Source organism: Barbus barbus, assembly GCF_936440315.1.
Source record: "Barbus barbus genome assembly, chromosome: 2".
Taxonomy (NCBI): Eukaryota; Metazoa; Chordata; class Actinopteri; order Cypriniformes; family Cyprinidae; genus Barbus; species Barbus barbus.
The window spans coordinates 31,595,243-31,611,624 of NC_136730.1; the positions used below are offsets into that span (position 1 = coordinate 31,595,243).

General features: G+C 39.4%; 1 protein-coding gene across 1 annotated transcript in view; it reads left to right on the forward strand.

Moving 5' to 3' along the window:
- Positions 1-16,382, forward strand: part of LOC306883430 (arf-GAP with Rho-GAP domain, ANK repeat and PH domain-containing protein 2-like) — a 121,871-nt gene that overhangs the window by 68,733 nt on the left and 36,756 nt on the right. Inside the window, exons 16-19 of the mRNA XM_079438689.1 lie at positions 10,736-10,880; positions 11,323-11,425; positions 11,989-12,187; positions 15,955-16,018. Coding sequence (XP_079294815.1) covers positions 10,736-10,880; positions 11,323-11,425; positions 11,989-12,187; positions 15,955-16,018 — 511 coding nt within the window. The remainder of the gene's footprint in view (positions 1-10,735; positions 10,881-11,322; positions 11,426-11,988; positions 12,188-15,954; positions 16,019-16,382) is intronic.

A 16,382-nucleotide genomic window follows, 5' to 3' on the forward strand; every position in this document is an offset into this window, starting at 1 on the left:
ACAATGACTCTTTTAAAAAGTATGCTAAAGTGCACTTTTTCACAAGGGTGTTTATAGACAAAAAATCTTATAATTTTGGCCTAGGTAATGTTAAAGCAGTGAAAATGGAGGAGGAATATGAGCCATGTCAGAGACCAGAATATTGTAGTGATGTGGGACTGGCTTCTTTTAACTTGGGCCAGTAATCAACCACCTAGTACCCACCCTAGCAACCGCATTGCACCATTCTAGAAATCACTCGGATCACATTAGGAACCACATAACAATGCCCTGGCAGCCACCCACAACACACTCGCATAGTGACGGTGACTTTTGCACTGGCAAGTAACACTCTTTGACTCTTTAGAAAAATATCTCCACAAAAATATGAAACTCTTTTGGTTCTCTTCTCCTTAGAAACAGTAGGTCAGATAACATTTTTTATTGTCTGATTTGTGCCGATTTACAGCTGTAGAGAATCATTAGTTTGCTGCCCCCACCATTTGTCCTTGTAAGCCAACATTGTATAAATATCTTACATGCCTCTATAAAAGAATTGTAAAGCTGAAAATACCTTGTTATTTAATTTATTACTAAAACCAATGTGCAGACACATTAATGGTAATAGTAGAGTCCTTTCTAAAATATTCAGGAGTACTACTTAAACAGTGCATTTACACTTGTGTAATCAACAGGAAAATGTTGCTTGTGCAATTCCTAAAAAATGACTTTTTTAAGGCTCTTCCATTGAGGTTGCCTTAAAGCCTTTCACGCTAATGGTCTAAAATGCTCTATATAAAACCTAATGTCAATAATTTATGGTTTCGTTCTGGGGATTTTAATAAAAGCACAGTCTGCTGGATTTGAGGCTGTCCGGTTGTTGCACTGACTTCACTTTAAAGTTGTAGCAACATTTTTTGCTACAAGGAGCAAACACCATACGCTACTAACAAACAGTAGCCAACCACACTGAATATGTTTATGGGCCAGTATATATTTTTTTTAAATGGAGAACTATCCAGTGATTTGTGTTTAGGATTTAATCTGAGCCATATTTTTCATTTGCTGCTTTTAGTTGTTCCCTAACACTGCATGATCAGAAAACACAGATCAAAACCTCTGATTTCTGATTTAAACTTCAGCGTTTCAGTGTTACTTCAGTGTTTGAAACATCATCTCTCTCCTATGTTTCTACTTATACTTACGGAGATGGGATTTTTTCATCCAGTCCTGTCTCTTTTGCTCTTTCTATCTCTGTTATACTACTTTAAACTGTTACTACTGTTATACTTTATAATCTCTCTAAATTTTAAATTCAAATTTATTTGGCATTTATATTCTACAAAACAAGGGTCTCATATTTCATTCACAGCAGTATTCTACAGCATTAATAGATTACTAAAATACTGGATGTTATTGTAAAGGATATTTTCGATTGTGGCCGTGCATAAAATGTATGTGTTTAGGGCTTATGCACCATTCAGAATTGAATTGAGAATGTATTTTAAATTCCAATTCTGTTTCTCAGTGAATTCAGCCAATTGGAATTGCAGTTGCTCAAACTAGATGTGGAATTATAATGACAATAAAGTGTTGTTTAATAATACATAGGCTAATAAAATAAAACAACAAATGGTGTATTTCCAGAAACATCATATATAAATAATCAATGTTTGAAATGCTACCTATAGAAATGTATGTCATTTTATGGACCATGGTAGAAGATTTCACTCCCTTACTCTATTACTTATTTGTTATTATCATAATTTTCCCAGAAGGCAGCTAAACAGAACTCCTGAGTTATCTGTTGTTGTTGGGTTGAACCAAATTTGAATTTTAATTCAGTAAATTCCTCTTCCTGTCACACGTCCTATGGGGTGTTGCCAATTCAATTGAAATTTACATTCATAAATTGAAAGCATATTCTTAAATTCCAGATTTTGCCCAACCCTGATGTGTGCGCGGCTGTGAAAGAGTGTGTTTTTCTGTGTGTCTTTACTAAGCTTCTGCTGACACCCGCAGAGGAATTGTGCTTTTAGGGGAAGAGGAGAAAACAACCACATCTGCCCCTTTATAAATCATGCAGCGGTATTCCTCCGTGTGTGTGTGTGTGTGTGTGTGTACTTGTGAAACTCCCCATGCTCTAAAGGGGATAATGCATCTAAAACAAGCTCCCATTGCCTGTCACTGCTGCTAGCTGTGTGTCTGAGAGCCGGGGCAACTTCTCAATCGAGACTCATTCATTTCTTTCATCTGGATCAATGTTGCGATCCTTTCATAGCAAACAATGTCCATCCGCAATTGAAAGAGGTCCCCCATGAGGTTTTCGCCTGTGTAAATGATAAAACAAGATTATTTTGAGGCACATCCATTGATGACTAAGCCTCTGAACTGTGCTATGCTGGGCTCCAGACACTGAACTCACATGAATATGAGTCACTTTACTCGCATGTTATAAGTAAATGCTCACAACGATTTGACCTTTAGATTTTCTTTCAACAGCTTTACACTAAGGTCTGTTTCACACTGCACGTGAAAGCAGCTCGTAATTATTTTTTACATCCATGTTAATAGGTTACAGTATTCACACTGCTAACAAAGTGGCTCTGTCTGCTGGGAGCGTAGGTGCGTGTTTTGGTGCTGGGCTTTTTCTGCTCGTTCTAAATTAAACTCTGCAGAAAATGATTTTAAATCTACTTTTCAGAACATTTGTTGCAGTGTAGCTGTGTTTAAAGCAATATAACCTACTTATGTAAACTACTCTTCTGTTGTTTGATGACATTTGTTGGGCTCCATGCATACATAGTGACTGCATTGTCTATTCAGTAAATCTGACAGAATCCAGCTGATTCAATTCGTTTATAGCTCCAGTTTGGGGTGTAGTGTTATTCTGTGTAGATTAATTACCATCTGGACGTAAATGTGATTCCACTCCTCATGTGACATATTTTCTCATAAATGACATATTGTGACCATCAAGTTGTAATAATTCTCAATGGACAACCCTTGATTATGATGTAGGATTTTAATGAAAGATAATTTGCAATACAGTAGCACAGAAATAATTTCATTTTCTATATAGAGCAGGATGAGCTTGTTGTTTTCCTTGTGTGCACTGTGAAGTAGGCCTAATTTTATATAAGTGGTAAGTGTTTTGGTTAAGTTATACCTTATTGTTTTGTTGCAGCATCTAATTAATGTGGAATTATAGTAGATATATATAAATTCAAATTCAAATTTTATTTGTCACATACATATACATACGTAGTACGACATGTAGTGAAATGTATTGTACGACTGTCCAACAAATTGTCCAACAAAATTAAGAAAAACCTCAAGTTTACAAAAATACAAATAGAAAAAGCACAGTAAACATATATACAGAAATAAACTAGCAATAAAATAAAATAACAAATAGATATGAGAATAAAAATAGATATGAAGAATAAAAATAGAATATGATTCTATATAGATTCTATAAAAAGTAAAGTGTATGTCAGTGATAAAGTGTCCGTGTGCTGTGCAGTGCAGTAAAGTGTATAAGTGAGTAAAGGAATACTAAAGACAAATGGTTTGTAAGTCCCACTCATTTATCCTTACGTAACCCTTCTACAAATTAGTGCAGATTGTATTTGAAAATGTGCAAAGTGGAAGTGTGGGGTGATGTGCTTAGAGTGGAGAGAGGTTAAGACTCCGAATGGCCTGCGGGAAGAAGCTCCTCCTCATTCTCTCTGTGTTCGCCTTCATGGAGCGGAAGCGTCTCCCTGAACGCAGCAGAGAAAAGAGTCCATTGTTGGGATGGCTGAGGTCCTTCACTATCTTCCTGGCCCTGGTCAGGCACCGCTTGCTGTAGATCTCCTGCAGGTCAGGGAGCTCGGTGTGAATGGTACGTTCCGCTGAACGCACCACCCTCTGGAGGGCTCGTCTGTCCTGCATAGTGCAGTTCCCGAACCAGGAAGTGATGCTGCCCGTCAGGACGCTCTCGATGGTGCAGGTGTAAAAAGTCTTAAGCACCCGAGAGGGAAGTCTAAAGTCCTTTAAGCGTCTCAGATGGTACAGACGCTGCCTGGCCTTCTTCACCAGGGTGCTGGTATGACAGGACCAAGTCAAGTCCTGCGTGATGTGAACACCCAGGTATCTGAAGCTGTCCACTCTCTCCACTGGAGTCCTGCTGATCGTGATCGGCTGGTATGACCGCTCCTGCTTCGTACTGAAGTCCACTATCAGCTCCTTAGTTTTGCTGATGTTCAGGTGTAGACTATTCACCTGGCACCAACTCTCCAGGTTCTTAATCTCCTGTATGTAGGCCGTCTCGTCGTTGTCTGAGATCAGGCCCAGCACAACAGTGTCATCAGCAAACTTGATGATGGTGGTGGAGTTGGAAGTGGCCACACAGTCATAAGTGTACAGTGAGTACAGCAGGGGGCTCAGAACACAACCTTGAGGGGCTCCAGTACTTAGGGTGATGGAGGATGAGGTGTGTTTACCCATCCGTACGGCTTGCTGTCTGTCCTTCAGGAAGCTGGAGATCCATTGGCACAAGTATGTGCTGAGACCATAGACTGTAAAAAAAATGGACGTAGTGTCAGTGACGTCACTCGTAGGTTTCTGAAGAGCGTTTTTGAAGCCTAAAGTGGGCGGAGCCGACCGCCGCCATCTTGGCAACGCGTCACCGCGCGTCACTCCCGGATGATCCAAAATGGGCAATGAGGCGGGACGTGGGCGGAACTGAGGTGCCTGATTGCTGAAACCACGCCCGCCTACCTCGTCGACGTATTGGCGGTTGATTTTTGAACTTTTCCAGAGCTTTCCAGCTTACTCAAGGTAAATTAACCTGAAACTAAATTTAAATAAAATTATAATGAATAAATAAATTAATAAATAAAATTACATTACAATATCACTCACCGGAAAAAATGGAGCCTAGACTTGGACGGTCTGTTAGTACAATTAATCGCACAACAAGCCATTTTATTAGATAATTTTAAGAAATAATAACGAAAAAAGCCATAGACTGTATAAAACAAAAGCAGAAACACGGCAGAGATGCCAAGTTCAGCGGCTGAGGTAACGTGACGGCTAACAGACAGCAGATAGAGACAGCAACGTCAATCAACCTGTCACTCAAGTGGCCACGCCCTTAATTATGCAGAAGTTTAAGGCTTACTATAATTTAAATGGATGAGTTATAAAAAAATTCACCCCCCTCACAGTTGTCACGAAGGGCAAAATTAGCTATATAGACCAAAATAAATTTTTGTACCAGGCTGTAAACATGTTTTTTTTCTACTGTAAAGTTGGGCATTTTAACATGGAGAGTCAATGTGATTGACTCCCTTTTGGAGCCAGCCTCCAGCGGCTAGTCGATGAATTGCAGTTTTAATCACTTCCGTGTTGGTTTCACTAGAGGGAGCGGGAGGTTGCCGCTTGGCTGAGACCAAGGACCTCCAACTTGGAGGTGAGTGTGGAGGGAATTAGGGTGTTAAACGCTGAACTGTAGTCCACAAACAGCATTTTTACATAATTCCCTTTTCTGCAGTCCAGGTGACTTGTTGTGGTGTGGAGGAGGTGTGAGATGGCATCCTCCGTGGAGCGGTTATGTCTGTATGCAAACTGTAGTGTATCCAGTGTGTCTGGTAGTGATGCAATGATGAAGTCTCTGACCAGTCTCTCAAAGCACTTCATCACCACTGATGTGAGGGCTACAGGGCGATAGTCGTTTAGGCAGGTGGGCTGCGGTTTCTTGGGGACAGGAACAATGGTGGACTGCTTAAAGCATGAGGGGACTATGGACTGTTCCAGGGAGAGGTTGACGATCTCGGTGAACACCGGTGCTAGCTGGTCAGCGCAGGCCTTCAGAACCCGACCTGTGATGCCATCTGGTCCTGCTGCCTTCCTGATGTTCACTTTCCTGAATGCCCTCCTCACGTCATGCTCCGTGATGGTGAATACGTTGTCCTCACCGGCTTCCTCAGCGTGCATGCAGTTAGCACTGCTAGCGCCGTTAGCGTGATTAGCTGCAGCCTCGAAGCAAGCATAAAAAGTGTTCAGCTCGTCAGCCAGAGAAGCGTCCGCATTCCCCGATCTGGAGGGTGGTGTTTTATAGTCCGTGATGGTTCTAAGTCCCTGCCACAGGCTCCTAGAGCCGCCATGTTGGAATTGCGACTCTAGTTTCCTCCCGTAGCGCTGCTTCGCCTCCTTCACCGATCTGCGCACGCTGTAAGATGCAGCCTTGTAGTCATCCATGTTCCCGGTGATGAGCCCTGTGTTGTAGGCAGCGGAGCGGGATCTCAGGGCGTCGCGGATGGTTTTATCCACCCACGGCTTCTGGTTGGGAAACGTCCTGATGATGGTTTTCTGCACCGTATCATCCATTAGTTTCTCCATAAATCCCACGACCGCTTCCGTAAACAAGCTGACGTCATCAGAGCTGCGCCGGAACATGTCCCAGTCTGCGTCATCTAGCTGCGTCATCCACCGATTGGTCCGTCCAGCGTTGGACCTCCCTCTGCACCGGGGCTTCCTGTTTCAGCCTCTGTTTGTAAACAGGCATGAGGAAGATGGCGGCGTGGTCCGATTTCCCAAACGGTGGTTGTGACTGTGCCTTGTAGCTGTTCTTGTATGGGGTGTAACAGTGATCTAATGTCCTTTCGCCCCTGGTGGGGCAGCTGATGTGCTGATGGAAGTTCGGCAGTGCACGCTTGAGGTTGGCACTGTTGAAATCTCCCAAAACAATGAATGCGGCGTCCCGGTGGTGTGTCTGGTGAAGGTGTAGTGTTTCATGTAAATCCCATATCGCAGTGTCCGTGTCCGCTTGAGGTGGAATATAAACGGCACTGACGGTGACCGAGCTAAATTCCCGAGGGAGATAAAAAGGGCGACATTTGATGGTCAGAAGTTCAAGATTCGGTGTGCAGGAGCGTGAGAGGGGTACAATGCTCGCGCTGTCGCAACAGTGTTTGTTCACCATCAGACATACTCCACCTCCCCTAGTCTTCCCCGAGTCCAGCGTTCTGTCCATGCGGTAAACCGAGAAGAACTCGGCCGGCTGTATGGCGTGGTCTGGTACCGCTGGGTTCAGCCATGTCTCGGTGAAGCAGAGAAGGTTGCAGTCCCGAATGTCCCTCTGGAACCTGACTCTTGCCCTGAGGTCATCGAGTTTGTTATCCAGCGACTGGACATTGGCGAGCAGGACACTTGGTAAGGGAGCGCGGTGTGCGCATGCCCTCAGCCTGTTCCTGACGCCGGCTCATTTCCCTCGAGGACGCCGGTACGGGTCGCGTCCTTTGTTCCTCCTCAGGATCTCGCTTGGCCAGGATGGGTCCGGGTTCAAAAACGGCGAAAGGTTAGTGCATTGTGCACCAATAGAAATAAGAGTGGCCCTGTCGTATGTAAGAATGGCCATCTTACAAAAAGAAACCGGTGTTTATAGTTAACAATATGAAAAAATAACAAAAGAAGACAAAGTTTGGTCGGAGCAGTCGTGACGGCAGCCGATCTAACCGGCGCCATCTTAGAATCGTGGCCACTGTTTTTACTGAATTACTGACACCACTGTTCTAACGTTTGGGGTCAGTAATTTTGATATCATTTAAAATGCAGTTTATTCCTTTAGGAAAGCTGAATTTTTAGCAGCCATTTCTCCAGTCTTCAGTGTCACATGATCCTTCAGAAATCCAATATTTTACCTTAATCCTAAAAAAACTTTTTCAAATATTTTTCTGGAAACCATGATACAAGATTCTTTGATTAATAGAATTTCAAAAGAACAGCATTTATTGGAAATATATTTTTGTAAAAATCTAAAAGTGCTGAAGTAATTTCTTTCAAAACAAAACAACAACAACATCTTACTGACTACCAACTTTTGAGCAATAATGTATAGTTGATAGTTGTTTCTTGTGCACAAACAACACAGAACAAGATGTACGTGGATTGTAATAATAATGGCATCTCCATCTTTTTAATACTTTGTCTTTCTGTCTCTTCTCTGTCTCGTCTTTCCAGCATTAGTATTTTACCTAACTGAATGATTCTCTCAAAAACACATCTAGCTCTCAGACCTGTCTACCCATATAACCTTGGATGATCACAGGTAAAGACAGCCATGGCCTATGGGTGTATACAAATCTGCAGAAAATATGCTTGACGCAACAGAAATAAAGGAGATATACACATCTTTCAGGGATGCTCCAGCCTTTTCAAGATTCAAGCACATGTTAGATGTGTATGAAGTATCTAAATATGCAACTTTGCTTTAGAAAATGCTTTCAAATCTTCTTTTTATCATTTTGAATTTTAAGCGGCTTGACCCCCAGCAACCTGACTTGTATTGAAAGTTTCACTTCACTTAAAGACCCTGATGAAATTGAAGTATACAAAGACCCTTGTCCACATGATGTGCAAATTCAAATATAAGGACTAATGAAAAGGACACCTCTCCATGTTTCCTGAGAACACTGGTTCAGAGATTATACATCCATACCCTTTGTAAACAAGACAATGAAAAGACAGTGACAAGAGGGTTTTTTTATGCACTTACTGTGGTGGCATTTGAGCTGGAGAGGTTCAGACAGATGAGGTGAAGAGGTGTGAGGGAAATAAATACCAGCAATTTATTGTATTATACCACACTCGATACTGAGAGACGGCCACATTGGATAGTTGTTGATAGTAAATGCCAGCTGCCCATGGACTTGTGTCCATTAGTGTGTTGTGTGTCACATTAGTGTGTTGTGATATTGCCAAACAGTCACCAAATACCACCGCTGTCACCTGAAGTTTCCCACCGATCAACATTTTGTTTTGTCCCATCACTTTAAAACTTAAATATCACTCTGAATGTCACAAGGATAACCCCTCTTTGCCCATAATTTAGTGTTTCTTAGTTCTCGTCTTGACATTGCCGACAAGAAGAGTTTGTTCCCTCACAAAACCCAGCTAATTGGATTAATCAAGTGCCAGTTTTATAGATGAATCAGGTGAGGCATTGTCAGGAACAAACCATTCATTATTGTGTCACCGTAACACGAGGAAGGAGTTAAGATCCACTATTTTGTCTAATAGCTCCCCTCTGGAAACCTCACACAAGCCCTTCTGCTGAGAAAGAGACCATCAGCATTTTCACAAGACAAATGACAGTTATATTATATGAAAATGACTTTTGCTCTGAACATTTTAGAGTGTGTTGAACAAAGCTAGTAAAACTTAACTAACTTAATGTAATAGAAAAAGTGTAACATCTCATTTAAATATTTATGATGAACAGAAGCCCTCAGATTGCGGAGAATCTCTTGGAGTTTAGTGCATAATGTGCTCTCTTTACAGGCCTTAACATTCCTTGATGTATCTTTTATAGATTTAAACTGCACTTTTATGTGATGTCAAATAGGGTATAAAAAGCTTTTTAGTAGCATTAATGTTTTTGTTGCATTTTTAAACAACTCTTTAAAGGCATTCAGACTTATAAAATGAGATATCAGTTTGTTTTATTAAATCCTTTTTTAAATGGTTGCTTTGGGAGGAAACTGTTATTTGTTGCGTTGGTTTTATTAAAAATGGTCTTGTCAGATTTGCTTGTGCTTTGTAACTCAACACACTCTCAGTGTTGAGTAAAGCACTTGTAAAATCATACAATTTTGTCTGATTTTACAATTACATATAATTTTTGTCCCGACATGTATATATCAGAACCTGTCCTGCACCCAGCAAGTGGTGTTGAGGGTAATACTTGTGGCTCATAATCAGAAAACTGCTGACTAAAAGGACTGAGCCAATAAGTGAACTGTACTGATAGGACACTAGGGATTTAAGTGTCTGATAAATTATTTATTACTTGAACACAAACATAAGTTAGATAAGCTTGAATTCATTAAGTACATTTGAATAATGTATGGCTAAACCACTTGGCATTTTTAAGTTTCTTTTTTTTTCTTGAGTAGATCATTTTCAGTTTTTTTTCTTTGCAAAAAACTGAACTGTTTCTGGTTACTCTTTATGGATCATAGCTGGTTTACATGTTTAAGAATTCTTTAAGGATTTTTAAACCTTTTTTAATGTCTTTAAAATAGTAGTAGATAAAGAATTCATAATGTGGTAACTGTGGGATAATCCACCATATAAGGGGCTGTAAATCTGCTCTGAATTCTTAAGAACAGTGTGATACAGTATATCCACTTAAGGAAATAAGACCGATCTTATGCGTCGTTCACCCAGTTGTTGCCACTGGCCTTCTTTAGAAACTCATTGGTTTCTTTAAATTGTATTATAAGCAAATCCTAAAGTACACCGAGTGAATAGAGAGCCTACTATAAAATTGTAAAATGTAGTCTAAATATTTTTAACACATTACTATGTGGTTGCTAACATGTTCTGGATGTTGATCACATTCATCCTTCAAAGCAACTCATGCAGTCATGTTACCAAATTTTGGTGAAATTTAAAAATAAAACGTTTATTGCCAAAATTGCATGCTTGAAGCTCCATTTAGACAAAAGTCGCTTTCAAAGGGAATTTTTTCACCTTCACATGAAACTCTAATCATGTGGATTCCTGTTGAAATGACTGGATTTTACCTGTGGAATTGTCTGTCATTCCATGTCTATAGTGCAACAGTGCAGCATATATGCACTAAAGTTGTTTAAATCTGTCTGTATGAGCAATAACAGCAAGTACCACTAAGTGTGATAAAGAATTTAGCATTGAATCTAGTACTCAGTAGTCAAATCTCATGTTTGTATATTTGTATGTGTTTCAGACCTGGTCCGCCGTTGGTGTACATTGGAAGGTGGATTTCTTAGTTACTATGAAAATGAGAAGAACGCTACACCCATAGGCCGGGTTGATGTCAGCGATGTGGTGAGCCTGGCCATCAGCAACACTGAGAACATCACTGAAACAGGGTATGTGTGTGTTCCCCCTCGCTCTCTGTCTCTTTCTCTCACAACCTCTTGTTAATTAACTCATTCTTTTGTGGGTTAGCGGTTATAGAAAGTGTTTTAGATGTGACCTCAGAGTTTCCATAAACTAACAAACACTAGCAAGAAATGAGAGGAAACCAGCCTGAAATCCCCCTTTTTCTTGAATTCTTTTGCTCTCGCTACTGTAACAAAAATATCCCCTTGTCCAAAAATGTGGGCCACAAGTCAGAGCTGTTAAAGCCATTAAGAGAGTGACCTTTCCCCCTGGATTAATCTCCAGCGTTCAGCTGTTTATTGTAAGAGCAAAAGACTAACAGAGATTAATCACTATCCTTTCTGTTTCACAGCTGTGAGCATGTGGGCATGTGTGTGTTTCAGTCACTTTTTGTGTGTGTTAATTGTGCTGTTTCCACACCTCCCTCAGGCCAGTGTTCACCTTTGAGTTGTACCTCCGCTCTCAGAGAGTGCTGGTGTTTGGAGCGGAGACCTCAGACGCACAGCAGGACTGGACACATGCCATCGCCAAGGTTACACTCACTCGAACACATAAAATAACTCTTAAAAGATTTAGCGCAACTTCAACGTTGCAGGGGTTTGGCATATGTGTGCGTCTGTGTTTAAATATGAATTGGAGCATTTGCCGCACTGTGCTGTATGCATCGACTCTTGAAGGTCATTTTATTGTGTCTTTGTCCGTGTTGTGTCGGTGTGCGTTAGTGTTTTTTTTTGTGTGAGTGGGTGTATGCTATTACTCCTTCAAACAGATCCATCTCACTTGCCTCTCATCCCTCACACACACACACACACACTCGCACGTATTCCCATTTAAGTGAAGTGTGGAGGTGTTAGTGTCTAGGCTGAAGTGTTTGCGTAACTGAGAGCTCAGCTAGGGAATGTTCAAAGGGTGTTTGTGTTTGTACTTATATCTGTATATGCCGGTTTAATGCAACTCCAGGGTTAGCTGTAGTTTCTGTTTGGCAGAAAACACTAGAAACTTCTTTGTGTGATCTGCACAAGCCCCTGACTTTTAAATGTTTTCTCTCCGCATCTCACGTAGCTCCTCAGTCTAATGTTTTTCTCTTCGTTTCAGTGTTTTATCCCGCCAAGGGCAGATGCTCTGCTGAGGCAGGACAGTGAGCTTATTGGCCGACTACACTATAAAGAGGGTCATGACCTTTATCATTGGCGAATGGGATGGTTTGCTCTGGTGGGCTCAGAACTCTACTTCTGTTCTGGAGATGAAGATGAAGAGGAGGGAGTTCTTCAACTCAAACGCCTACAGGAGCTTAGTGAGGACAAATATGCACGCATACCAGTCGTATGAAAGATATTAAGGGAATAGTTCATCCGTGTTTTTCCAAACCTGTGTGACTTTCTTTCTTTTGTTTAGTTTTTGAAAAATTACCATGGTTATTCTTTTTAATATAATGAAAATAAATGAGACTGGCACTGCCAAGCTCTAAAATGACCCCCCAAAAAAACTTGACCATTACAAAGTATCATGAAAGTCGGCAAAAAAATCTCTTATATTTCTAGTAATTTGGACTTACTTAGCTTTGTGTGAGGAAAAGTGCTATTTTAGTATTATTTATATACTATGAGAATATTTATTCATATTTTGAATTAGCTTTGATATTTGTTTTATTTTTAGTATAATTTTTATTACTTTTGTACGTATATATATATACATATATTATATACATGTACATATACATATACATATATATATATATATGTATGTATATATATATATATAATGTATATGTATATATATGTATATATATATATATATATATATATATACACATGTATGTATATGTTGTTTATTGTAGCTTTATATAGCTAATTTTTATTTTATTTTTTACTAATTTTAGTACTTCATCTCAAATGAAAATTAAATGAAAGGAATAAGCTTAATTTTTATTTTTATTTTTTGTTGTTAACAGTAACAACACGGTTGAGGAACAGATAGAAATGTTATTTTATAAATTTTTCAGTTGAATTTAAATTCTTGTCATCTGTCCTTGCTCCTTTCAGCCTTTATGAGACTTCATTAGAGACGTTGCAATGTCTGACTTGCAAACAAACTGTTTTTATGAGTCAGACCTTTTGTTTTGTTCTCAAATCGGTCTGATCCGTTTCTCAAGTTTAGTTTACTGATTCAGTGATCTGACTGCAGTGGTTAACAGGTCACTTGAGAAAAACATTAGCATTAAATAATGGCTAACATAGCATTTATGATGCATTCATTGTGTTATTGCATCGTTTTTGGAGCTTGAAAGCGTTAGTCTCTAATGGATATAAGTAACTGTATCCATCACATTATTCTCCCTTTGTGTTCTACAGAAGAGAGAATGTCATTCAAGTTTATAGTTTCTGGTGAACTAATCCTGAAATTGACCACTGAATGTGTGTTTGTATGTACGCTTTTAATTCTAGACATTTTTTCACACTCATTTTATGCTCTCAGTAGGCATTTTTAGGATCATCTGTTTAAAAAGATTGTCCATATTGTCTACACTTTTAATGAATTACGTTAATGATGTCTGAGGTTAAAGTGTCTCAGTATTAGCCTGAGACGCCTTGAGCCTCACGATCGTTTTCTTGAAATCTCATCTGAAATATTAGCCCTAGTCTTCTGTGCCTTCTTCTCTGTCTAGCGCTAGTATTTCCTCATTGGCATTCAGTGTGCTAATGTTTGACTCTGTTCCCACGTCTCTAAAAGACTCGTCTGGTCACACGTCTCGTCTGTCTCCAAGGGAGACCGCGGTTGCCGATGGCAATCGTGTTTGGGCGGGAGGTAGTTGACACAAGCTTGGCACCCATGGACCAGGTTGGCAACATTTTCAATCAATTGCGCTAGAACGAGGCGGGAAAAATCAATGAATCTCTTTTTTTCCTAATCCGTTCAAGGCCAAAAAAAGGATCAAATCCAGAAAGCCAACATACTCGGGGCAGGATTAAGAGGGTGATGCCTCAACAGTTCGCAGAGCCTTGAAATGTAGCGTGGCACGCTAACGAAGCGTTTCCAGTGGTGTAAGATCTCTATAGCGAAAGAACATATGGGCCTCAAAGGGCTGCAACTCTGTGAAATTAGATTAGGACACAGACATAGGCAGACTAGCAGTTCACAGCTTGCCCTAACTCACCCTCTTTTGCTCGCTCCTGCCATAAACAGGAGAGCAATGTCAGATTCATCCATTTAGCAGTGGAAAAGCTTTGTGTAGAAATTACATCTGAAAGTCATACATAAATATTTTGTCTACAAAGAGGCTTTTGAAAGAAATTATCATAGTCTTTTGTAAGCAAGTGCTTCAAAGCACCTCTGAATAGTTCCTGTAAACGCCCTGAATGTCAGTGTGGTAATGTTATAGTATTTGTCAAATGCTTTGCTGTCCATGGTCCTGAAATGTCACGCAGGTACATACAGGTTCTCCGATATAAGGATCCATTTGTTCTTAAAAATCTTAAACGTTGCCTCATATACAGTGGGGTCAAAAAATCTGAGGCCATACTGAAAATCTGGGATTAAAAAAAATCGAATTTAGGGCATCAGGTATCAGGTTGTGACCATATCCTTATGCATTTTGTTTTGTATCTTTAGATTCAGTGTTAAAATGAACACTAAGCGAACCAGGGCTAAATGTATAGTTTTCATTTTTGGTCCGTACCAAAAGAACTGAACTACAAATGTAAACACAACCTTAAATTTGAAAGCCACATTTGAGAAATATTTCAGGGTCTGTACTATTTGTAGTTAATCAAAATAAACTTGTGACATTGATCATGTGACTCTTTATGCTGCTTGAGTGCTGCTGTCATTAAGGGAAATATTAGATAAACAAATTAAGGTATTTTTGAAAGTTGTATCAAACATTTTGTTCAACAATTGTGCTATTGCAATAAAAACAATTTTCACTTGTGGTCTCAGACTTTTGGTCCACACTGTATGTCCACTGGGAACTTTAAGCATATTTACTTTTAAAATTTACTTCTCTTTCATCTGTCAAGATCATCTAAACCCTCACTAAATGGAAAGGAAGCTCACTGGCCACCTTTAATCTGAAGTCATTCTTCCCTTGTAAATAATTTCCATGTATGTGTAAACAAGAAAGAGAGGGTTAAGCGAGTCGTTATTGGAATCTCAATGCTAGCCCCAGCACTACAAGGCTGTTTGGTTTAATTCTGTTTTTTAATTCCTTAATAAAAGTTAAGGGCGTTAATGTTTAAGGGAGGTTAAAAGGATGAAGTGAGTGGTGTTTGTTTTTATCAAACTGTGATAGTGAATGTTTTCCTCTTTTCAGTAATGGCTTTTAATAAACTTTGTGTGCCCAGTGACGCTCCTTTCCTTTTTTAAAAACATCATTTTCAATAACATTGGTAAACAAAATTTGCCAACCTTGAAAATGGCTAAAGTGCAACAATTAAAGTGCTTGTTTTTAGCACTTAAGTTCCTATGTTTCGGTTGATTTTAGTTGAGTATGGAGTTTCAAAAATAATTGAGCAATTTTGTTCTCACTTGACCTGTTTTGATTTGGTTTTGTTTCTATTACTCTGAAATGGATTAATCTTGGAATTTATGCACAAGTGATTGACTCTATGAATTTGATTAATTAATTAAACATAATACAACGATTGATAGAGTGTTTCGGTCACTGAATATGATTTGCAATATTGGTCTGGCACATGAGGGAAAGAGAGAGACAAAAGGGAGTGGGAAAATGACAGATGTGAGGAAGATGAGTTGAAGAATCAATGACTCTGAATGTGTATGTACAACTGTGCACATGTCTGATTGGTTCAGTGAGGCAGTTTTCTCATGTACTGCAGTAGAAACTAATGACCAGCAGCACTCAGCTTTCTGCTTCACTTACTCCAGCTGGAAAGTTTACAAAACACTAAAGCTCTCATCATTTGTTTCACTTCATGTTCCTCTGTTTTCTTTCACTTTTAATGCTTTTCATTTTAGTTCGTCTAAGAGTGTTTTTTATCATTCTGTCAAGGTAATAGAGTTATGGACTGCTTCAACAAAGTTTTTCCTATATTTTTTCCTCAGCTGAGTCCACTCATATGGAAGGTGATGAGAAGATTCAGGTCTTACTCATGGTTGAGAGTGGGAGGTACAGTTCACTAGACACCTTACACCATAATGCAACATAAAAGACTGTGATGATATAAAGTTGTAGCAAACATACACAGTCTTTCAAAAGTTTGGGATTTTATTTATTTATTGAAAGTGAGAAAGAAAGAAATGAATTAATACATCCTTTTGTGTATTCAGACACATTAAATTGATCTAAAGTGACAGTTGACATTTATAAAGATTTCTGTTTCAAGTAAATGCTGTTTTCGTTTCATGAAAGGATCATGAAGAAAAAACTATTAAAAATAAATTAAGCAACAGATTTTAACATTGATATCTGAAATGTTTTTGGAGCACCGCTTATTAGAAATGGTTTTTGGAGGTTCATTTGAAATAGGACT